Source organism: Medicago truncatula, chromosome 8, assembly GCF_003473485.1.
Source record: "Medicago truncatula cultivar Jemalong A17 chromosome 8, MtrunA17r5.0-ANR, whole genome shotgun sequence".
In the NCBI taxonomy this organism is placed as follows: Eukaryota; Viridiplantae; Streptophyta; class Magnoliopsida; order Fabales; family Fabaceae; genus Medicago; species Medicago truncatula.
The window spans coordinates 44,056,171-44,080,052 of NC_053049.1; the positions used below are offsets into that span (position 1 = coordinate 44,056,171).

The 23,882-nt window shown below is 32.7% G+C and overlaps 3 protein-coding genes across 4 annotated transcripts; 1 reads left to right on the forward strand and 2 right to left on the reverse strand.

The window, feature by feature from the left end:
• LOC11439528 (E3 ubiquitin-protein ligase CHFR) lies at nucleotides 1-6,759 on the reverse strand. Of its 2 annotated transcripts, none has more exons than XM_024773846.2 (15): nucleotides 6,399-6,759; nucleotides 5,432-5,582; nucleotides 4,878-4,975; nucleotides 4,220-4,281; nucleotides 4,035-4,126; nucleotides 3,818-3,941; nucleotides 3,350-3,436; nucleotides 2,944-3,148; nucleotides 2,404-2,511; nucleotides 2,121-2,221; nucleotides 1,680-1,745; nucleotides 1,504-1,591; nucleotides 993-1,053; nucleotides 621-684; nucleotides 1-316 (listed from the first exon to the last, which is right to left on the reverse strand). In XM_024773846.2, the coding sequence occupies exons 1-15, from the start codon at nucleotides 6,481-6,483 to the stop codon at nucleotides 185-187; spliced, it is 1,524 nt and encodes a 507-aa protein (XP_024629614.1). In that variant the 5' UTR covers nucleotides 6,484-6,759; the 3' UTR covers nucleotides 1-184. The 2 variants fall into 2 exon arrangements, with proteins under 2 accessions (XP_024629614.1, XP_024629615.1); XM_024773847.2 differs by having other exon boundaries at nucleotides 112-316; nucleotides 3,052-3,148; nucleotides 6,399-6,755.
• A 7,114-nt stretch (nucleotides 6,760-13,873) lies between these two features.
• Nucleotides 13,874-18,601, forward strand: LOC11429153 (calcium-dependent protein kinase SK5). Its single transcript, XM_003630380.4, has 7 exons — nucleotides 13,874-14,578; nucleotides 15,896-16,039; nucleotides 16,166-16,318; nucleotides 16,470-16,585; nucleotides 17,491-17,658; nucleotides 17,921-18,145; nucleotides 18,312-18,601. Exons 1-7 carry the CDS (start codon nucleotides 14,026-14,028, stop codon nucleotides 18,462-18,464), a joined length of 1,512 nt encoding a protein of 503 aa, XP_003630428.1. The 5' UTR covers nucleotides 13,874-14,025; the 3' UTR covers nucleotides 18,465-18,601.
• A 771-nt stretch (nucleotides 18,602-19,372) lies between these two features.
• LOC11437534 (trafficking protein particle complex subunit 1) lies at nucleotides 19,373-23,584 on the reverse strand. The gene is made up of 3 exons (XM_003630381.4): nucleotides 23,181-23,584; nucleotides 21,894-22,012; nucleotides 19,373-19,798 (listed from the first exon to the last, which is right to left on the reverse strand). Exons 1-3 carry the CDS (start codon nucleotides 23,523-23,525, stop codon nucleotides 19,747-19,749), a joined length of 516 nt encoding a protein of 171 aa, XP_003630429.1. The 5' UTR covers nucleotides 23,526-23,584; the 3' UTR covers nucleotides 19,373-19,746.
• Nucleotides 23,585-23,882: the final 298 nt, after the last annotated feature.

Consider the following 23,882-nt stretch of genomic DNA (forward strand, 5'->3'; position numbering starts at 1 on the left):
TCTTTCAAAAAAAAATTATTATTAAGATAATCAACTTTTCAATTTTCAACTGCTATGAATCCAGGCAACGATGCCAACCAAGCAAACAAAAGTTATTTCTCCAAGGGACTATTTTTTTTTTTTCAAGAAAGAAGACTACTCAACAAAACACAAATCTATCATAAAAGAAATAGATTTGTTTGCATCAGGAATGGGAGCCTCGGGTTGGACGGCAAACATGATTCCTTTTACGAGCATGCTCTTCACTACGGTGCTGTGTCCGACATGCATATCCATACCAGCAATCTTCTCTTGTCGATGCTTCTGGTGGGAGAAGCTTTTGGAAATACATACAAACAAAAACAAAAATCAAAAGGGTCAACTTAATTTGCACACTGCAAGTAGTTTCATTCAGCAACTAAATTTTTGTAGTGCATAAAACATTGTAATGTTATCAATTCGTTCAGCGGATTCCAGGAACTGGAATTAGTTTCTTAGTAATTTTGTGATTAGATTGCATAAATTTATATTTGGTAAGCCACTTTTTTACCAAAAAAATAATCCACTCATTGCTAAAAAGTACAGATAATTGAGTTAAAGAAAGACAGACTTCTGATAATGCTTTGAGTTAAGGTACTTACGTGTTTGGGTGTAGAAATGCGAAACCAGTACAAGAAAAATGACACCAACTTCTGATAACAATCACTGCATGATTAAAAGAATATGAACATTCAAAGGTTACAATAGTTATCAACCGGTATACGGTGTTAATATGTCAAATAGAAATACAAGACAAAGTAGAGTTCAATAGGATTTTTTTTTTGCAGTGTTAGGAAAATAGTGCATAATTGTCCACTCAGCAAATTAATTCAGTATAAATGTATGTACTATTTACCTACAGGTATGTATCACATTACAAAATGCAACCTTCAATAATTTTAAGGTTTGACATTGGGCCTATTAAAACATCTAGGTAAATCCACTTTAGCTCAATGATTCAGTATAAAACATACCTGCATACAAGAGTCCCAGCAGTCATCATCTCTGCGTGATTCAGCATCAGTCGTGTTGTATCTGCCAAGACAGTAGAAAAAAAATAAAAACTCATGTATAAGTCAATATCTGGTGACAGTGTGACACCATCAATGTACAATCAGATCAAACAATTTGCACCAATGAATAGCTTTTTGTAAGAAGAATATTTTGCAAAATTTACCACTCAATTGAAAATTTGCATTGAGCTCAGCAAGCTAATGCAAAATAGGAATCCAAGTGCATGTTTGATAAGTTTTTTCTTTTCATTTTTTCAGATATATTTTCACAACAATTTACAAAATTATCTCCCTGTTTACATTTTGTTTCCTTCATGCAATGAAAACAATAAATAAGGCCAGGACAAGGTTCAATTTTTGTAATCATCAGTTAAAACATCTCACCCAAAAGTGAAAGAAAAAAGCTAACTAAAAAAATCGGAAGAATTATTTCTCATTAACCATCACATGAAAGACAAGTTTGTCACTTTACCGATTTCTCTGTTATTCAGCTTTGCTATCCACTCTGATATGACATCCTGCAATGTCCTCCCCATTTGTCTTATGCAACTTTCAGTGATCTAGAAAGCCACAAAACGTAAACATAGTAAAAAAAATGATCAGCCAAAACAGACTCAACAACGAAAATGTTTATTCGGAAACGCATACATTCTGTTCATGCAGATTCTTTTCATGGGCTACCAAAGGAATTCCTGATATAGTGTGTTCAGATATCTGCAAAGAAAAAGTCAAGCACATGTCATATAAGTGACCGTTCCATCATCTATTCAAAGCCTTTAACTCCCTAGGAAGAGAAGAAAATTATGTTGCACGTTTAACATGATGATGAAATTGACAAACATCGACCATGCAGTGTTGTCAAATGCAGATCACGAAAAAATAGTTGTGTTCGAATTTTGCTACATAATAGTGTTTGACGATATTCTGTACTAAATAGCATATCTTGGAACATTAAGGATTTCTTCAGATATCATTAGGCTATAGCACTACTACTTTACCACACCATTACAAAAATATAAGAACTCTCCAGAAAGCAACTTTCATAAAGTTATTAACTTTAACGGTTATTACAAACAAAGTAGTCCATACCGGTCTTAAAGTATCTGGGGAACAAACAGGATAAGAGCCACTCCCAGTTACCCCAAGAGCACTCCAGTATGCTCCGCAAAAAGGTCTATCACATCCTAAGCCTACAATAAATGACAACATGAATTCTATGACATTTTGAAGCAAAAAATTGAATATTATAGTTCACCATAAAGAAAGTGGAAAAACAAAAAAAAATACTCTATTTCATCAGCATGAATTTAATGACGAGACACAAATTAAAAAAAAAACTACTCATTAGATAAATCGCACATTGACAACTTACAATATTGAGGAACACCAAGACCAGTACGGGAAGGCATCATTCCTCCACATTCTTGACATTGGAGATGAATAGTGCTGGGATCGCATTGAAACCCGCCAACAACAGTAACTATAATGAAAGACAATTCAATGAGTATGATGAAACTAAAAAAATGAAGGACATCACAAATAAGACATTTTTTTTACTATTTTGTTTTAACATCACACCTGACACATTGTAAAGAAAGTCAGCAGAATTACAATAGCAAATTGGAAGTACCCACACAAACAAAATTCAAATCTTTTTTAGGTCTAGGGATAATAAAAAAGAAAAGAAAATAAGTCTAAATGGCATTTCTGGCCCGATAGGCCATTTCAAAAAGATAAGCTTCAGCGTCATCAGTCTAAGCACCATTCAACTCAAAATAGAAAACGCACATTCTTAAGGATCCTATGTATATCTTGAATGATTCAGAGACTTGCTGAATTCAAACATAAACATTTTTCTCTGCAGCACAATACAGAATACAAACACGGTATACTTATTGATAACATAACTAACACTGAATGTCGTAAATAATTAGCACGGAAAACCAAGAAGATTGATGGGGAAAAAATATGTTGTGCTGCATAGACTGCCTCGTTTGACATTGTATAACGGTAATATTACCACACTGCGAACAATGATGATCTGGACCATCACTTTGATTAACCATTGTTGTGTTGGCCCTCTCCCTCTTTCTACTCTTCTTTCCAGATCCAATGACCTAACAGTGAAAATACAATAAACTCATTTTTCCAATAAAATTCCATGGCAAAGGGAGGATATTAAACTACAAGTCAACAACTCCCCACAACAAAAAAATATAGTTCATTTTTGGTCTAATATTTCAGTAAAGTTGGATAAAAATTTCACAACACAGTAGCAGGAGAGAAATCATGATCATTAAAGGAATCATCATACTCACAAGGTTTGACCGTACTGATGCATACGTATCTAAAAGCGCAACTTCATCGTGTGAGCGTCTTAGGGAAGAATCAGCTTTCACCATATCCTGAAAAAGGTATAGGAAAAACACACCTGCTGTGTAAAAATAACAACAAAACTTCACTACACCTAGTGGATCAACTATATGAAATCATGAATCTATCCAGAACATTCATATTTTCTATGAAACAATTCCGAGGAACTGTTTAGTGAAATGAAAGAAAAAAATCAATAGATCAAACAACATAGAAGTATAGCAAAAATAAAAAAGAACTCTCATAACTATGAACAAGAGGTTTGTCAAAAATATGACATAAAATTGCATAAACAACGTCAAATATTCACTGCCATGCCTACATGCTATGCTTTATGTCAATAATAAATACTATATCAAGTCCCATTTGCAATTCAGCTTAATCTCTGTGAAATGCTTCTGCATAAAATGTACCTCCGCGATGGTACGCAGAAAGTGATTTTTCCCAACAAATTGAACAACTGCTCTGCATTGAGGACAAAGTACAGTTGAACGTTTTTCCTGCGATCTCCGTAACCACTCTGAGAAGCAACCATTGCTGTAATGTCACATGACAATTCAAGAAAAAGTCAATGAACTAAACAGAACCATGTTCATTAAAAAAGGAGGATCAAAATATTATCATCCGTACCAAAAGTTATGAAGGCATGGAGCAACAGTAACAACATCATGCCATATGTTTAAGCAAATACTACATTTTGCATGATCAACATCTACACATATCTGGAAAAGAAACACAATCAAGTCATCAGCACTGCAATAAAAAACAGTATTGAAGAAGACATTAAGGATGCAGACGAATTAAAAAATGCCAACCTTTAGCAGCGTCTGGCAGATTTCTGGGCTAGACACAATTTGGAATTTGTAGCTGACAAATCCTAATGCCATAAAGTGGTAATGATGGAATTAAATAGACTGATAATCGGCTTAGAAATAATAAATTAATGGTATCAAAAACCAAATACTTTGCTTGGAGATAAAGTTTTTGTTGAACTCCACATTAAAGATATTTACTGGTTAATTAATCAATGGACTCAAATACCATGTTAAAAATATCAATCATAATTGTAGTATATGAAAGCATGAAAACTATTGAGGCAAGTAATTCTCACTGGTTATGAACATAATTGGATTACGATTAAAACATGCACAATTACATGTCATGATTTGTGCCAACGTTACACTATTTTTCGTCCCAGAACTTTTATTTAGTTAACTATTTAATACACCAAACAATTAATTAACAAGACTACTTTTGTCAACAAGTTTGAATATTATTAAAGAAAAAGGAAAACTTGGAATACATCTTTGCTAAAGATAATGTATGGATTGATGGGGCCAGATGGCAACACTACTTCATTGAAGTGCACCAATTAGATAATAGATTTAAAACACAATTTACAATTTTCTACTTTATATGTATAATCAGTTATAGGAGGTATTACACTAGCATAAATATTAAAAAGGTTCTAACCTTCTTTAGCAGGGCCTGGGATAATTTCACTTCTATCCTTGATAACAACAGTGTCACCTTTGCCTACCTCAGCCCCATCAACCAGTATTGTATTTGAACTACAGCATGAATGTGCAATGCAAGCAAAAAATAAATACTTTTTTTCGGCAAAAATTGACAACATATATGCAGAAGAAAGGAGATGACATCCTTGCAGAGACGTATACTTTCAATACTTCAACGGAGAAGAAAGGAATGTAAAGCGTGTAAAAAAATAATTTTTTCAGTAATTAGCACTCCTTTACTGTCATGAAGCTGAAACATATGTTCCTACTAACAATCAGCATGGAACATATAAGCTCCAACAGCATTTTTGAACGATATGTGACGAACAATGGATTAAAACAGTGACGATGAAATGGACACGTGCATTACAATTTTTAGTTTTAAAAATAATAGTTCCCTGTTTTTCTGAAAAATAATTTAGAATCAAACAAAACTAATCATCTTGGCAGATAGGGAGCACGACTTACTGAATTATTTAAAAGATAAATACTTGTAAGTCGTGAATTTACCTCTTATTTTTCAATGTGGCAGAACATAGATCAGAATTCCTTACTATTTTGCACCACCTATGTTTGTCACAAGAAGCGGTTGATATCTCCGAACGTATTTGGCCTTTATCTGACCTTATCTCAACATCAGGGTATCTCGAGTCAGACTGAACTGCATGAAAGAAAAAAGTGCCTTAAGAAAGTCACAAACTTCACACAAAATATATCCCTTCACTTGGTAATGATATCCCCTCTAAAATGGGATGACAAACCCAGATGAGTTTTCATCATATTTTCAAAGAAAAACCATTCCTTTATTTTCCATACTTGTTTTCAAGAGGAAGCCAAACTCATATAACAGTTAAAGCAAATGTCTTAGTAATTATCAGGTTTTAAATAAAAGACAGAAGCCACAATTTAGGGGGGCGACATAACGGATTTGATGTTGTCAAAGGCAACCATGATCGAAGCTGCGTCAGTTGCGTATGATCACTATTCTCCGCAATATCAAGAATGGAGACGCAACCGTAACTGTTATCACTATTTAAAAACCCTAGTAGTTAGTAAACAGCAATGAAATTACATCCTCATGATTCACCATCAGGTGTACAGACACAATAAAAACAGTGATATACATAACTAGCCCTATAAAATTGTTAAGATAGCTTTTTGTCATTATTATGATAGCATCCCCTATAAAATTGAAGCCCTAAAAAAATAACAAGCACACACACAGTAGAAGTAATTAACCAGTGGAACCTAACATGAAATTAATTTTTTAAGAGATAAAAATGGAGGCTTTATTGTGTTACGAAATGCTATTTTGAGTATTAAACAAATAAATACCAAAAATTTCAACCCTTTTGATTCTAATTTCAAAAATTTGAAGAATTGAGATGAAATCCCAAAGAGGGGAAAAATAATGAAACGCCCAAAGTTTGAAACTTCAATGGATAATTTAGTGCGTGAAATAAGGAAAAGGGGTTACCAAGCTTTGCCCAGATTTCATCTGAGGGTTTGGCTGAGGCTGAGGCTGAAGCAGAGCATTCTGCACTTTCTCCACTTTCTCCCATTGATCAAAATCAATTAGAATCTTCTGTCTCTGCGGTTCAAGGGTTTTTATTTTAGGGTCATGTATTTATAATTATATGCATTTATTGATTTTATTTATGCGACAAAATTGAAAATGTTGAAGAGAGTACAGAGGAAGATCTACTACTTCCTTGTCCTAGACTCCTCCTCATGTGCCGCTATATGTCATTTTGAGAGTATATCTATAGGTTTCGATGTTATGCTTTGTTTGATGACTAAAAGCCTTTGAGATACCATCAACATCGGTGGAGCCAGAAAAGAAAAAAAAGTTTGGTGTCACCACTAAAATCGAAATGTTAACTAGTGTCCCGGAGCACTCTGAACACTCTTACTTTAAAAAGGTAATTTTTTTTGAATTTTTTATAATTATTGCATGGAAAATTGAAATATTTGACTTTTTTATGGAATTATTACTTCTTTTAGAATGTTTAAAGAGTGTTTCGGAGGAATTCGTTAACAAGACTCATATATAAACATAAAATTAAGATTGTAATAAGTATTAAGCATCGAGTTAACTAAAATATTTGAGTGGATACAATTAATTACATATCTTACTATTGTTAAAAATTATGAAATTTTATGATACAGCAGTTAATTGGATGAACTTTCAATTTGACAAAATAAGTTAAGGGAGGTTTGAAACTCCGCAAATTAAAAGGTTTGTAAACCTCTTCTAATAAGCAATGTATAATCATGACAAAAATTATATGCCTCTTTCGGATATGCCGAAAACTAAAACCATGAGAAAATTATTTGAAATATTGCAAAATACACCTATATTTATTAATTTTAAATTTTTACGAATGGACCGTGGCCCGTCTCGATCCATAAAGGGCTCTGCCATCAGGCACCGTCTAACTTGTAAAACTTTATAGATGGGTAATTAGGTCAAAGAATGAATGATGATTTATAAGAACATTCGAGATATACAAAATTGAATTCTTTTTACGAGGATTAAATTTAATTTACAAGTCATATTATAAAGCTATACAAAAAGATTGTATGTGTAGAGCAGTTGATGCTCCATGTAAAAAGATTGTATGTGAGACTTGTCTATGTTCATAAATGATTTGAGAGGACAAAATGTTAAAAGAAATGAAAGTGGGTGGAAGATAAGTATAGAGTGTGATGATTTTAAATGATTTGACCAAGTTATTACCTTTTTATGAAAATATTTTTTAATTGTATTACTTCCTTGACAGACTTTTTCTAAGATAAGTTCTACAATATATTTCTTTAATCAAAATATAAAATTAACCATACAAATTATCATCAGCATCCTGCAACATCCGTATCAATCCAGTTATGTTTATGTAAACTTAGTGCGTTTTTACAGCTTAAAATAAACATGATGATATTTCATTCCCTACCCTGTTTTTCTGAAAATAATATTACAATGCTTTAAACAAACACATTTTAAAACAAACACAGGTAACTTTTGGATGTATGAGATTTTAAGACAAAGATATGATGTCTATGAAATGAGAATATTATTTGACTTAATAAATTTAAAATATAAGAATTTTTTTACAGATAAATAATGTGTAAAAATCTTTTGACAATAAATTAATAAAATTTGTTCTTCTCTCAAACACTTTTGTTCATTGTAACAAAAAAAAAAAAAAATTCCTACCTCAAACTGTTTAAAATAATTTTAAGGTGAGTTAACTCACGTTCAATAGACCAGATTTGACTTAACTCAAGCTAATATGCAACATGAGTTAACTCAGTTTGAATATCAACCTCAACGTGAGTTAACTCATGTTGGGTTGTCTTTATATACAATTACATACAACTTGTGCTTTTATGTGTTATTTGATTTTTGGTTGGGTTGTCTTTATATACAATTACATACAGCTTGTGCTTTTTGTACTTTTATGTGTTGTTTGCTTTTTGAATATTCTATATTGTGTGTCTGACATTAATTAAATATGAGTATTTTGTCAGCTAGAAATCAAACTTTATTTAGTCACAACTTTATTAGTGTGTGACATTATTAATATATATATAGGATTTGCTAGAACACACCCACTAGTTTTTATTTGGGAGTGTTTTATCAAGTTACACCTTAGGGTGTATTTAACTACCTTTTAGTTATAACTTGTTAAAACACACCTTCTAAAAAATAAGTTGGTGTATTCTAGCAAATGCCTGTAGGAGTTGCTAACATACACCCACTTATTTTTTTTAAATGAGTGTTTTAGCAACATTCACATTAAGGTATATTTAACAACTTTTTATTAAATTAATATATAATTCGCATATAGCTAGAAGTAATACAAAGTGCAATATTGACAATATTAAATTAATGTCTATATTAAATATTATTTTCAACACGCATGCGCACACACTCATAGGCACAAGTGCATGCGCGCCCACACACACACAAATATATATATTAAAAATGTCACGCACTAATAAAGTTGTGACAAAGTTATGTAAACCAAGTCATGTAACCCGCTCTCCCTAATCGGATCCCAAAACCAATTCTCATTCCCGTTTGGGCGTCCGAGACTCAGGATCTTAGCCCCATGATTAATCGGTTTTACCACACGGAGCTTACGAACCTGAAATAATAGAAAAATAAACATAGTTTAAACAAACAAACATATAAATAAAACAATTAAACATAAAGAAAAGAATTTAAAAAAACACATTTAAAAGTGGATATAATAATTAAACAAACACACATTTAAAGAAAATAATTAAACATAAAGAAAAAGAATTAAAAAAACACATATAAAAGTGGATATAATAATTAAACAAACACACATTTAAAGAAAATAATTAAACATAAAAAAAATTAAAAAAAAAAAAAACACATATAAAAGTGGATATAATAATTAAACAAACACACATATAAAGAAAATAATTAACATAAAGAAAAAGAATTAAAAAAAAACACATATAAAAGTGAATATAATAATTAAACAAACACATATATAAAGAAAATAATTAAACATTTAAAAAAATTACACTTACATTATTTGAATTATACCAAAGTGGCAACGCCTGTAACGCCCTATTTTAATATTTATTTATTTTATTGAGTTTAGAGTCTATTTTTATGACTTATGTGATTTATATGATTTTTGTGATGTGTTGTTGATTTATTAAGTGACTTATTTTATTATTTAGTAGAATAATATTTGAAAATAAAATAAGATTATGTTGTGGGGGCTGTTTTGGAAATTAGAAGAGTTTAGTGGAATAAGTGGAAATATTATGTTATTTGGTGTAGAAATATATATGTTATTTGGTGTATAAATATATGTTAGTTGGTGTAGAAATATATATGTCCTCTGGTGTAGAAATATGTTATTTGGTGTATAAATATATATGTTATCTGGTGTAGAAATATATATGTTATATAAATATATTTGTTATTTGTTATAGAAATATTTTATATTATATATATATATATATATATATATTAGAATATAATATTGAGACTTGAAGAGCAGATTTAGAAATAAGAGAAAATAAGTAGGTTAAGGATTTATATAAAAGGGGAGAGTTAGAATTAGAAAATAAGGATTACGTGAAACCTGTTTTTGGAGAAAAAGGGAGAAAAACCAAGAGAAGAGAGAAGTCAGAGAAGAGAAGAATCATGTGAGAAGAAGAACAGTCTTGTAGAGTCCGATCATCTAATTTAAGGTAAGGGTGGGATTAACTTTCTCTAATTCTAAGTTGTATAATTATGAAATTGAGTTTAGCATGTTGTTGTAGGTTGTAGTTATGGGAATTTGCGAATTAGGTTTTGAAGTTGTAATTAGTTGTTAATAGAGTAGAAAATCCGTTGAATTTGTGTACAATTGATGTTTAGATCATGGGTTATTCTTAGTGCAATGTTTTATACGGTTTTTAGTGCCTTAACATGTATAGAAATGGTTAGACAAGTTTTTGGATCAAATTTGGGCATAGGGAAGTTAAAATTGGGATTTTGGGGTGAAAAGTGGGTTTTTTCCCGAGTTGCTCTCTGACAGCACATCCTGTTTCATGTTCTTGCATCTTTTTAACACGTTTCTGTTTTGAATTGGCCTTTAGTGTAAACATGAAAGTTGTAGATAATTGAGTTAGCTTTCCGGTGGCTTTGGTTTGACGTGAAAATGATTTTTGGCTCTTGAGATATGATGAAAATACTCCAAGGAGGTCTTAGTGAAATCTTATGAAAATTCAGCATAACCGTTTCTAAGTTAATCCAAAACTTAAGAAATAATTCCAAATCTCGAAACTAGAAGTACTATGAGTTCAACTAGGTGTTTAAGAGTATTTAACCTATGTTGTGATGGATCTAATTTGGTTTGACGTGAATATCTTTGTTGGATAATTTGAAATACATATATTATGTGAATGTTGTTGTTGAATAATTTGAGTTACATATATTTATGTGGAAAAGGTATGATATAGAAAATAATGTGGTTATACCATTCAAGTTGTTATTATTAATGATGCTATGTTGTGAAAGATGTTGATATGAAGTTGTAATGGTTATATTGGATGATTATTGTTAATGTTGACTTGCTGCATATTATTTAATGGTGCTGCCTTGCTATCGTGATTAGGATGCTAATGTTGGTCTAAGTTGTTTAAGTCGTAAGATGTTGATCCAAATTATTGGAGTCATATGAGATGTCTAAGTTGTTTAAGTTGTAAGATGTTGAGTCCATGCATACTTATTTAAGTTGAGGGCTTGATGCCCTCTAATGTATATTTATACATATTATGTTGAGGGCTTGATGCCTTGTAAGTTGAGGGCTTGATGCCCTGCGAGCCTATTTACGCTCAATACGTTGGGGGCTTGATGCCCTGGTTGATACCATATGCATGATTAAGAGGTCGTAGTTGCATTTTGTCTAGATGGTTCAAGATGTGTAAGATGTCTAAGTTACATTGTCGAGTTGAAGTCGTGTCGTTGTTGTTAAGTTGTTATTTACCCATGTGTCGTTAATGAAGTGCTAATGATGTTGATTATGATGTTTATGATGTTGTTTATGATGTGTTGTCTATGTTGTTATAAGATGATGTTTATGATGTATCGTTTATGTTGTTATAAGATGATGTTTATGATGTGAAGATTACGTCGTTATATGATGATGTTTATGATCTGATTATTATGTGCTATATGATGTTGTATATAATGTGATGAATATGAAGTTAATGATGATTAGAAGTTGGTTGAGTTATTAATGAAGTATTATAAGAAGAGTTAATGTTATTAATTGATGAAGTTTAAGTTGTTAAATGTTTTTGATGAATTATATGCTTATTATTATTGAATGTGAAATCTCACTCCTTCTGCTCGGAAATGTTGCCCTCACAATTGGGTAACTTGCAGGTAATCAAGATTAACTGTGAAGTTAGTCGATTCTCTCACATGTGTCTTAGGTGCTCTGGTACGTAACGAGATGGGAATTTTGTTGTTGCTTTCTGTTCCTTACGTATTATTTTATGAAGTTTTATGAACATGTTATTGGAATTATTTTATGAGATTGTACATTGAGGCCTTTGTGCCAAGGTTGTTTTAAAAGTTGAAATAATTTATGCTGCAATAAGATTTAATTTGATGATTGAGATAATTAGTAATTTTACTATATTCAGATTTGAGAGAAGTGTAGCATCCTGTTTAGTTGTTTTACTCTGATTTATGCAAAAAATTTCAAGTTGGGAAAACGGAGTGTTACAACGCCACATGACTGGCATAAGAGTGGAGCAAAGATAAGTCTGCCGGTCCACCAGGAAAGGGAGGGTCCACAGGTAACACCTCCGGGGCAGCAGCTGCTGCAATGTCATCATCGTCTCCTACATGTTGCTGTTGTGGTATATGATCCTGGTCATACCCACCATCAGTCACATCGTGGTGTACCTGATCCTGATAATTCAGGTACTCCACTCTAGACTGGTCAACAAGCTGTGACGGGTCAACCACATGTGACTCCTCAGGCTGTGTAGCCTGAGAGCTCCCTGAACCATCTCCCCTCCGACCTCTACCCCTCTTTGGGACGTGGCCGCTCTACCTCTCCCTCCGGTGACTCTGAGTCATCACACGCCTACCACCAATCATCTTAGATGGATCAATGGGATCCTGATCGGCCTATCTACACAAAAAATAATAAAATTAACATCATTTTCATAACCTAATCAAACACATTAAACATAAACTAAACATAAACATAAGCAAACTCATTAAAAGTACAACAATGAACATCATTTCCATAACCTAAATTCATTCAATATAATCAACATTACAATAAAATTTATTTCCATCATTTCCATAATAACCTAAACATCATTCATTAATTAACACACACTTAATCATTTCTATACCTTAATCATTTGTGTCCATCATAATTCTCGTAACCTACACTAACTAAAAAATCAATATACACTTAATCAAACTATAATTAACATCATTTCTATCATTTCCATAACCTAAACTAACTACATAATCAATAAAATTGTCATTGAGACATTTTATCAAATACTTTGTGTGCAAAGTATAAAACTTATTCAAATTGTGTTCATTTGCCACCATTCAAAGCCCCATTATGATTTAAACAACATAGGCAACAACTACATTCATTTATCAATTCCTAAACTATACATGTAATCATCAAATTATCAATTTTAAAATCAACCCTAACCACATGTAAACTACTCTAATTTTTTTTAAAAAATCAACCTAAACAAATTAACATTATCATTAAAATGATTGACACAACTTACTTGTGATAATGTGCAATTGATTTGCTTTCAATTCGTGAAAATGGACTTGGTGAAGATTGGAGAGAAATTGAGAATTTTGAAATTGTTTTGGAAATGGGAAGTTCTGGTTCTGCGAATGATTAAGTCCAGATTTTCTAGGCAGTTAACTACCTAGGTTTTCCTTGGCAGTTAACTGCAGCCGGATTTCTAAAACTTCGACAATTAACTGTCGAGGGAGCAAAAACGTCATTTACTCGTGTGACACATCCTTATGTAATGTGGGAACAATAATTCTCTATACTATAAGCCCCTAAAACATTTGTTATATAAACAAATATAATAAAGATATTTAAAAACTCCTTTTTTTTGTTCAAGTATTTTAAAACTAAAAAAAGTATTTTAAAACTACTTTTAAACAACAACAACACTTTTAAAACTACTTTTAAAAGTGTAAAATATAAATCTTAAGTTTTTTTTTTTTTAAGGAAAATCTTAAGTTTTTTCTTTGTTGACCAAATTAAATCCTTGAGTTGAATGTTGAAACAGTACAACAAGGACCAAGCCCACAGATATAGTGGTAGATTACAAAAGTGTACAACATTTGTTTAGTATCTCCAAAAAGATAAAATAAAATAAAATAAAACAAAGCACACCTTGTTTTGTTTTGTCTTGTTTCTGAGAAAGATAGAGAGAGAAAATATAGGAGATGTCAAAAAACACGACCACCTTAATTTAATCACAACAAAACGTGCTAAGCATTATTCAGTCACAACAATAATAACTCCGAAAAACACAGTTTCAGTTTCAACGTTGTTTCAATGGCGAAAGAGAATCCAACTCCAACAATAGCATTGAAACCAGTAACATGGGTTTTACCCTACAGAACAGAGAAGGTAACAGAGATATACAGAATGGGTCGAAAACTCGGTCAAGGTCAATTCGGAACAACCTATCTATGCACACACAAATCAACCAACAAAAAATTTGCTTGCAAATCAATCCCAAAGAGAAAGCTTTTCTGCAAAGAAGATTATGAAGATGTTTGGAGAGAGATTCAGATAATGCATCATTTATCTGAACATCCTCACGTTGTTAGAATAGAAGGAACGTATGAGGATTCTACTGCTGTTCATATTGTTATGGAGCTTTGTGAAGGTGGTGAACTTTTTGATAGGATTGTGAAAAAGGGTCATTATAGTGAAAGACAAGCTGCTGGTTTGATTAAGACTATTGTTGAAGTTGTTGAATCTTGTCACTCTCTTGGTGTTATGCATAGGGATCTTAAACCGGAGAATTTTCTCTTTGATACTGTTGATGAAGATGCTAAGCTTAAAGCTACTGATTTTGGTTTGTCTGTGTTTTATAAACCTGGTAGGATTTTATTCTTTTCCTTCTTTGTTAATTTCTATGGTCTAGATTTGAATATTCATTGATCTGATTGGAGCTGGATTCTTTGTTAAATTGTTTCTTTTTTTGTGTGCTTAATTTGGTTGATTAGGGTTTACTGGATTTGATTTTCTTGGTTTTAATTTTGTTTTGCATTAGGAGAGAAAAGGGTTTGCTTATTTTATTGGATGTGACTTGTGAGTAATTGTTTCATTTGCTTAATTGATTTGATTTTAAATTTTGGTTCTTGATTTCTGGATGGAATTAAGGGATTTAGGGATTATTTGGTGCCTTAAACTATAAGTTTGTAATATTTGTTTTGTCGTTGTTTACTTGATTCTGAGGTGTTGGTGTTGAGTTACTCTGGATCCATATCTTGATTGTAATGCTTGATTTCATGTGCACCTTTAATTTTTTGGATTTTGTCTCTACTTTGTATGATGATAAAAGCAGCACATGGTGTCTTTGGTAGGAGTATATACTGTAAATGGAATTTCATCAAGTTTATGAATGTTTTTCCACTTTCCAGGTTAATTTATTGATATTCCATATTATGGTAGAAGCAGGTTACAGTTGATTTTTTTTTTCCAAAAATAGAATCTAGTTTACTTTTGTTAGGTTGTAAATTGGAATCCCAGTCATTCAGTGTTGGAATTTTGTGTCATGTGAATGGATAAGGTTTTTAGGTATATTGTATTTCATTATTAAAAAGCAATTGCCATGTCTGAGTGATGAGAATAAAATTATTTTCTTCTATAATGGAGGCTATTGGTGATGATGCCAGAAAGCGATGTACTATTAAAGGGGGAAAATAGTAAAGGATGCTCACATGGGATAAGGGAAGTTAGTCACCTTTTCTGCACCATCTATTTTGGTCCCTTACTTAACACCTGAAGTTTTTGGCATTCTGATTGCTACTAAGTATACTGTGGAACCTGTGTTTCCATATTGTAGTAATTTTTTAGCCATGCTATATTTAAATTTGTTTTGCTTGGAAAACTTGTAGAATAGTTGAAAAAATTACCATCCTTAAAATGAAGTCTTATGAATGCATTCCTCGTGGACTATGGTTCATAGTTGACACAGTTCTTTTCATGCAACTAAGTGTTGGGAAAATGTTGACTTATACCTAAGAGCTTTATATTTGTACAAATTACAAATAGAGAAAAGTATTGTTTGGCAATAATATACATATATCTATTTAAACTTTAATATAAGTTATGCAGTCTTGTTTTCGTTCTAACTGGAAAAACTTTCACATTGCATATGCCAGTGTGCCTAACGTAGTGATATATTTTTTAGGTGAATCCTTCTCTGATGTTGTTGGGAGCCCATACTATGTTGCACCGGAGGTCTTGCGCAAACTCTATGGACCTGAATCAGATGTGTGGAGTGCTGGAGTTATTTTGTACATCTTATTAAGTGGGGTGCCACCATTTTGGGCAGGTAGGTATTTTTTATTCATATGTTAAATCATCAATTGGGGATATAAGCATATTACTGTTTTATTGATGTTTGTCATTCAATGCTGTTGATTCTTGATACTGATGATTTGCAAATTGTCACATTCAGAAACTGAACCCGGGATCTTCCGACAGATTTTATTAGGAAAACTTGATTTTCAGTCTGAGCCTTGGCCTAGCATTTCAGACAGCGCAAAAGATCTAATCCGGAAAATGCTTGATCAAAATCCGAGAACAAGGCTAACAGCGCATGAAGTACTCCGTAAGTCACTTTAACATATATATCCATATATATATCAAGCAAGTGGTATAGTAGAGTTTACAGCGTCAGTACTTAAAACAGTTTTTTTATTTCCGTTAATAAATGTAAGGTTTTTGCAAGGTTATGGCACTAAATTGAATTTCTGTTTCAGGCCACCCATGGATTGTTGATGACAACATTGCACCTGATAAACCTATCGACTCTGCAGTTTTATCACGTCTGAAACAATTCTCTGCTATGAATAAACTGAAGAAGATGGCTTTGCGTGTAAGTTTTCTGTAGATCTTCCTGCTATGCCTACTATTCTGTGTCTGATATGAAAATAAGGGTAGATTAGGATATAATAAATAGAGGTATTAATAGAAAAAGTTAATTAATGCTTTATTAATATTCTAATATGTAAATAATGAGACAAAAAATAATTCAAAACGTGACATTTAATATGAGACGGAATTTTGTTTGCCTTTTAGCAATTGGTGGGATAGTTCACTGGAGCCAAAAATTCTTCATATATATTTTCATGGGAAAAAGTAGGAAGTATGAAAGATATTTTATATATAATAAAAATCATTAGTGTCATTTTCTAGATTTGTTTTTTGTAAAAAAATATGAAATAAAAAATAAATTTTGCTCTTGACCGCCCTTTACTATCAAAGCAAGGGTAAGAGCATTGGATGCACTAGAGTCAAAAATATCTACATGGTTGGACCAGAACAGTTGGATTATGTTCCAATGGTTTTCTCAGCAGCCATTATTGGTTAGATGCTTTCCATTGATACGAAGGCTTATTTTTACTTTTACATTCATGTTATAACGTGCTTTTGGATTTCCATATCTTGATTTTGGTTCTCTGTAGTCCGTATGCATTCCACTCTGGGTTGAACGAAGTTTCTATACATTCTCTCGTTAAAACTTTATTTTATTATTTTCATTGTTGCAATGCTATGTTTTCCAGTAAATTAATATAAATCAGCAAATTGGTGAAAGGCCACTTTGTTTGCATCCTAAGCTTGAACCTCAAGCATCCTTATGTATCTGTAGTTTGTAAGTACTGAGATAGGACATGTCATTCCTTACCGGAAACAGGAAGTTCTAAGTGGTCTATTTTTTAGTATTCTGCACATCAAATCTCAATACCACATCATTTATAGTTTTTGCTCACTTTATCCTAGGTTATTGCTGAGCGGCTGTCCGAGGAAGAAATTGGTGGCCTGAAAGAGTTATTCAAGATGATTGACACAGACAGCAGTGGAACCATAACATTTGATGAGTTAAAAGATGGCTTAAAGCGAGTAGGATCTGAACTTATGGAGTCTGAAATCCAGGATCTAATGGATGCTGTAAGTGTTTTTTTGTGGGAGGATAATTCATTTTTTTTTATGCAAGCCTTAAATTTAACCCAATCGAGTTTGCCCTAGTGAAAGCATGCTAGTGGGAGGTCTCTGGTTAGATCCCTCGTGATAAATAAATTCCTTAAGAAAAAGTCGTATTGTTGTTGCCTTTTCGGCCATAAACATGATTGCGTCTGTTGGATGGATGATACATGAGGATTTCATCAAAAAGCCTTCAATTTCTTTTTTTATTATTTTTGGCACGTGACAGGCGGATGTTGATAAAAGTGGGACAATTGACTATGGTGAATTCATTGCTGCAACTGTTCATTTAAATAAGCTGGAGAGAGAGGAAAACCTGTTGTCAGCCTTCGCTTATTTTGACAAAGATGCTAGTGGTTACATAACCATTGATGAGATTTCACAAGCTTGTAAGGACTTTGGTTTAGATGATATCCATATTGATGAAATGATCAAGGAAATTGACCAAGACAATGTAAGCATTTTTTCTTGGTCTTTCTATTATACGTTCTCATTACTAAAATATCTCATTTATTGTCTCTGGTGAATCTATGATGTCATATTACCGAAGCATCTTATTTATTGATAACTTCCTTAAATTGTGGCAACTTGTTTATTAATGTGAAAATTTTGTGGTGCAGGATGGACAAATAGATTATAGTGAATTTGCTGCAATGATGAGAAAGGGCAATGGAGGGATAGGAAGGAGAACTATGAGAAACACACTAAATTTAAGAGATGCTTTGGGATTAGTAGGCAATGGATCCAATCAAGTTATTGATGGTTATCTTTAGTAGTAATCACTTGGAGACAAAATATTTGAGAAAAGATAATTTAATTTGATAAATTTTAATATTATCTTTAGCTTGACCAAATTTTGCATATCTATTATTAGATTCATCATTCCAGAAACAGATATATTCTTCACATTGATCATGATGTGGTCCATGTGGGGTAGACCAGGCTTGGTGCATAATGCATTACTGCATGTTTGTTATTTATGGTATTTTATTGCATGAAATTGAAATGACTTATGACCCCACACAGAACAAATTCCAGATTCTTAACCAAGCTCTATGCTAGGCTGTCATTTTGTCTTGTTTTTTTCACCCAGGAATCCGTAATTAAAGGTTAATTTTACAAAGCAAAGTATGGTGGAAACAAGATTTATTTATTTTTTTGCTTTGACGAAGAAAAAATGTCATAGTCATTGCCACTTGCATAATACATGCATTAAGTTTACTAGTTTGTATGGTCTATGTTCCGAATAACTATCAGATTCTTTATACGAACACATTTAGTTACACTCCAAATTTACCAAAATAATCTTTTTGTGAAATTAAAATTTCAAATCTAACCCTTTTCACACACATTCTCCCTCCCCATTATCTTCCTCTTCATGTTTTCCATCTCCCATAACAACACCAAGTGGAAGTAGCAAAACTTCGTTATTAAGAGCTATGGCTAGTTTATAGAAAATTGGAACTACAAAAGATCATATACTATGTAAAAGGGGGGAAAGGCGCTGAGAATTATATCCGTCAAATTCAATTGAAAATGTAATGTCATATTCTCAATTAAATTCAAAGATTCACTTACGTACACTTGAGTTCACGTACTTGTAAAAAAAAATTAAAAACACACGTGAGTTGAGTACAGGTAAGATTCATAGGTGTATAGAAAGTAAGAAAAACACACATCATTCAAAAGCTCACTTACATATGCAATAAAAAAATTTATGGTAGATTTTGTGCTTCAGTCTTTAACCGTTAATCAAGTTTTTTCACCATCAATGAATATTTGTAAGATCGAGAGATGAAAATATAGGGGTTTGTAAAGTTAATATGAGAGGATAATTAACAAAATGTACGAGCTCATTTAGTTGAAATTTTGGGCAATGAATACCGATCAACTATTAACATTATCACGCCATCAATTGTTGTAACATTGACATAAACAATGTGAGGCCTTCCCAAGAGTCTGTGACTGATAATGCAGTGGCCAACACCATGCAAAACATGGCATTCTACAACACGAGTTCATCATCCACAATGATAAATTGCAACCACTCAGCTTCTATGCAATGCCTCTCACGTACTGGTCCAACGTTGTATTGAATAGCTCAGACCTATGAAAATCCATCAAAACATTGTAAAACCTTTATTTCTTTCCAGATAAATCCAAAAAAAAAAAAGCAAGAAGAATAATCCATGAACCTATTACATTGAAGAAGAAAAAAATAACTGTAAATGAATGAATACAGTTATTTAGCAACACATAAAAATTGAATCAGGCATGAGTACCCAGCATAATAACATAAGCAGCAGTAAAAAAATCAAGTGATATCTCACTATTATTAGGTTTTTATATTGAACTTATATCATCCTTACAAAACATGTAAGGTAAGGGGTACCACTCTTTATAAAATAAATTCAGACCTTATTTTTTTTCTTTCTTTTTTGAAGATCAAATTGATTGTATTAAAAGAACTAACCAGAAGAAACAGAGAACTGGACATGCATGTTCGGACCAAACCCAGACCTCATCTTTGCCAATGTGGGAATTCGGTTTATTCTAAGAATTGCACCTTCACGCCTAACACTATAGGGCTTGACGTGTGGATAAGTGGAGCTTCTTCCCCCATGATTCTTAAAAACTGCTCCTGACTGGATTTATCCATTCGGACGGGAAAACACCTTTTTGTCCGGATTTATCCATCTGTGTGTGAGAAAAAATGGTGCTTTTCCCGTCTTGATGGATAAATCTGGACAGGAGTGATTGGGAAAATAGCTCGCTATTAAGTTTTTATATTGAGTCTAACCCGGCCTTACAAAACCGACTCGTAAGGCGACATTGCCACTCTTTCTAAACTCTTCTCAGGTTTTGTCTGTTTTCAATGTAGGACTTTGGTTTTCCCCATTACTTACTAGGCCCATGGTTAACCATACATGATACATGTTTATCAACAAAGCCAGGGTATTGTTACAGGTGATGTCACATGATTCTTTGTCTCCTAAACAAAAGTTACTAGTACAAGTTACTGCTTGATGACCAAAAATTTTAAGGGTGTTTTTGTTTCCATCGTATTCAAGCTGGATGGTTGAAATGGAGAAGAGCCTTAGGTGTTTTGTGCGATAAGAAAGTACCACTTAAATTGAAAGGAAAGTTCTATCGGACAGCAGTCAGGCCGGCGATGTTGTATGGTACGGAATGTTGGGCGGTTAAGAGTCAACACGAGAATCAAGTAAGTGTAGCAGAGATGAGGATGTTGCGTTGGATGAGTGGTAAGACTAGACATGATAGGATTATGAATGACACCATTATAGAAAGAGTGGGGGTAGCACCTATAGTAGAAAAGTTGGTAGAAAATAGGCTTAGATGGTTTGGACATGTAGAAAGAAGACCTGTAGATGCCGTCGTAAGAAGAGTAGATCAAATGGAGGAGACTCAAGTTAGAAGAGGTAGAGGACGACCTAGAAAAACTATTAGAGAAACCATTAGAAAAGATTTAGAGGTCAATGAGTTGAATCCAAATTTGGTTTATGATAGAACGCTATGGCGTCATTTGAGCCGACCCACTTAGTGGGATAAGACTTGGTTGTTGTTGTTGTTGTTTTTGTTTCCATTTTATTTTACACCAAATTGTATTTTTATCCCCTGTTTGATAAGTATATGCAAGACATAAAATTTCCCCTACATTATTTTGAAATATCTGATTTCAAATATATCACATACGACAATGGGAAACCCTTTATGTTTTTAAAACATTTAAACTTATGATCATTTAGCATTTAAAAATAAAAAGATGTTTCAATAATCAAAAGCATCAACAAGCATATTTTGAACAGTCCTTATATCCGTTTTCATCCAACAAGAATATAATGAACAGTGTTTATAACACTTTTAAGTTCAATACCTAGAAACAAAATAAAAAATCCTCAATTCCCTGCTTTTGTATGCTAATTTTATCATTTTCATTTTGAAGTGAAAAAGCAAAGACAAAAAAAAGGTGAAAAGAAAAAGATGACCCATTTGGACGTGGGAGAAAAATATAAATATTTAAAAATGAGTGTGATGGAGCCACAGACGAATTTTCTTCTATTTTTCAAAGGAAATTGCCCACAGATGATAATATGAGAACAAAGTGCAAAGGGCAAGAATCCCATCTTCTTTTTGGTGATTGGACTAGTATGTCATTTAAACAGAAGTGAAAATTATGTTACCTGATAGGAGATCCGGGTGTATAGAGTGGATTCTTAACAACATATTCAACATACAAATTGTAGATATACTTTAAGGATTCCCGAAGATCACCAGTTCTAGGATGAGTTACCAAGATAATCTGCATTAAGCATGGAAATCATGGCAGTGTTACAATACAGTTACTATTACAGGGAACAATATATGAATATTGCTTCCTTGATTGTTTATCTGAAAGCACAATATGACAACTTTTGTGACTTTTTGCTGTAATATACCTGTTCGATTTTAAAATAGTTCACAGTTTTAATAGTTATGCATCTTACTTTACACAAGTTTTAAAATAGAACTCAGAATTTCAGCGAAATCTACCTAAATAAATTATCAACTAAACTTCGTGTCGATAGCTGTGTGCTGGCAGACCAATGCCAGACCGAGATCATAGAATCATACAATCATGAATGTAAATCAGAAGCTCACAACTACATACCGAATAATTGAGAGAAGAAAATAATATTATTCAGTCACTAGCCTACTTTCCTTGCTTCCAGAAGGATTGGCTTACGTATCTCACAATGTTATTTCATTTCTACCTTTCCGTCGTCCCTCAAAGGCTTTACTATATCCCCTGTACTCATTTACATATTTTCCCTTATTTTTTCTCCTACTCATCATTCCTCATCAGCACCATAATTAACTCAAATAGCAGTCCCATAAATCTCTGGAATTACTCTCCAACCCTATCCGTGTTTCTTCTTTCATACATCTGCCATTCTTTTAGATTTTTGTTTCTGCTATTGTGTTCATTTCTCCTCGTCTAAACGTCCCTTAGGGGTATATCATTTCTGATATTGAAATACAACTTGGGTCTAAAATTTCAGTTACTTGGCCTTGTATAATTAGATTTAATGGAGTACCCGACATACAATTATTAGTGTTCGCCGTCAGCCTCTGAATCTTTTCACGAGCCCATAAAAAAAAAATGAAAAATAGAGTATTGCCAGTTTCCGAAGGTTTCTGCCTTTTTCCACATCAGAAGCGAGTAGCATTTTGTTATCGGGTGGCGTAAGAGTAGATTACTCATATTCTATAACCAGTTTAGACTCACAGTCATCAAATAATGTTCTTTGACATGAATAATAAGATAATAGACAAAACATTAACCCACCAGTTCACCACAACAACAACAACCAAACATTAACCCACTAAATGAGATTGGCTATATGAATCAAATTATTGTATCATAAACCGTATGTTACAGACAGACGAATGTAATAAGGATATAATAGGTAATAAGACAGACATGTTACCTTGATACCAGAAGGAGTTTCCATGAAAGTAAGTTTGTAAGTATTAGTACGAAAAGTGTGAAAAGAACAACCTTGGCCAGGTAACTGAGGAACACCAAGGTTACCTTTCTGGGGACTAGTGGGGTCTATCTTAGCAGTTAAAGATTTGAGGGAAAAAAGAAGACCAAACATTAACTTGTGATCTTGATGAGGATTTAAAGTATGAAGAGGGCGATTCCATTCTTTATAAAGCAAGCAAATGCCATTCCTATTGAAAACATATAACATATGACCATTGTTTCCAGATGCTGCAGTTGGTGCTGCTGGTGGTGACGGACTGATCTCTGAACCACCAAAGAATTGCATTCTGTTATGTGGAGATCTGCTCCGAATCAAATCTGAAAAAGATTAGTTCTTAGATTTTTATTTTTTACTTTTAAATGCTACAAAACAAATACATGTGGCACATTGTTTAGACATTTAAAGTAGTAATTTTTATATTTAAATTTCTTTCATGAGTTTTTTAAATAATGTTTTCAGACGTGCGTAACCTATTTAACATCACATTAAACAGACACCCCCATTGTGGATTTACATATATGGATGCTTATGGAGAAGGATGGCTATGGAAACACCCTCTCTTTCTCTCTTCATTTTTTTGTTGGTCCTATTTAATAAATCTTAATAAATTAAATAAATTTTGTTGAAATGTAACGATATAGA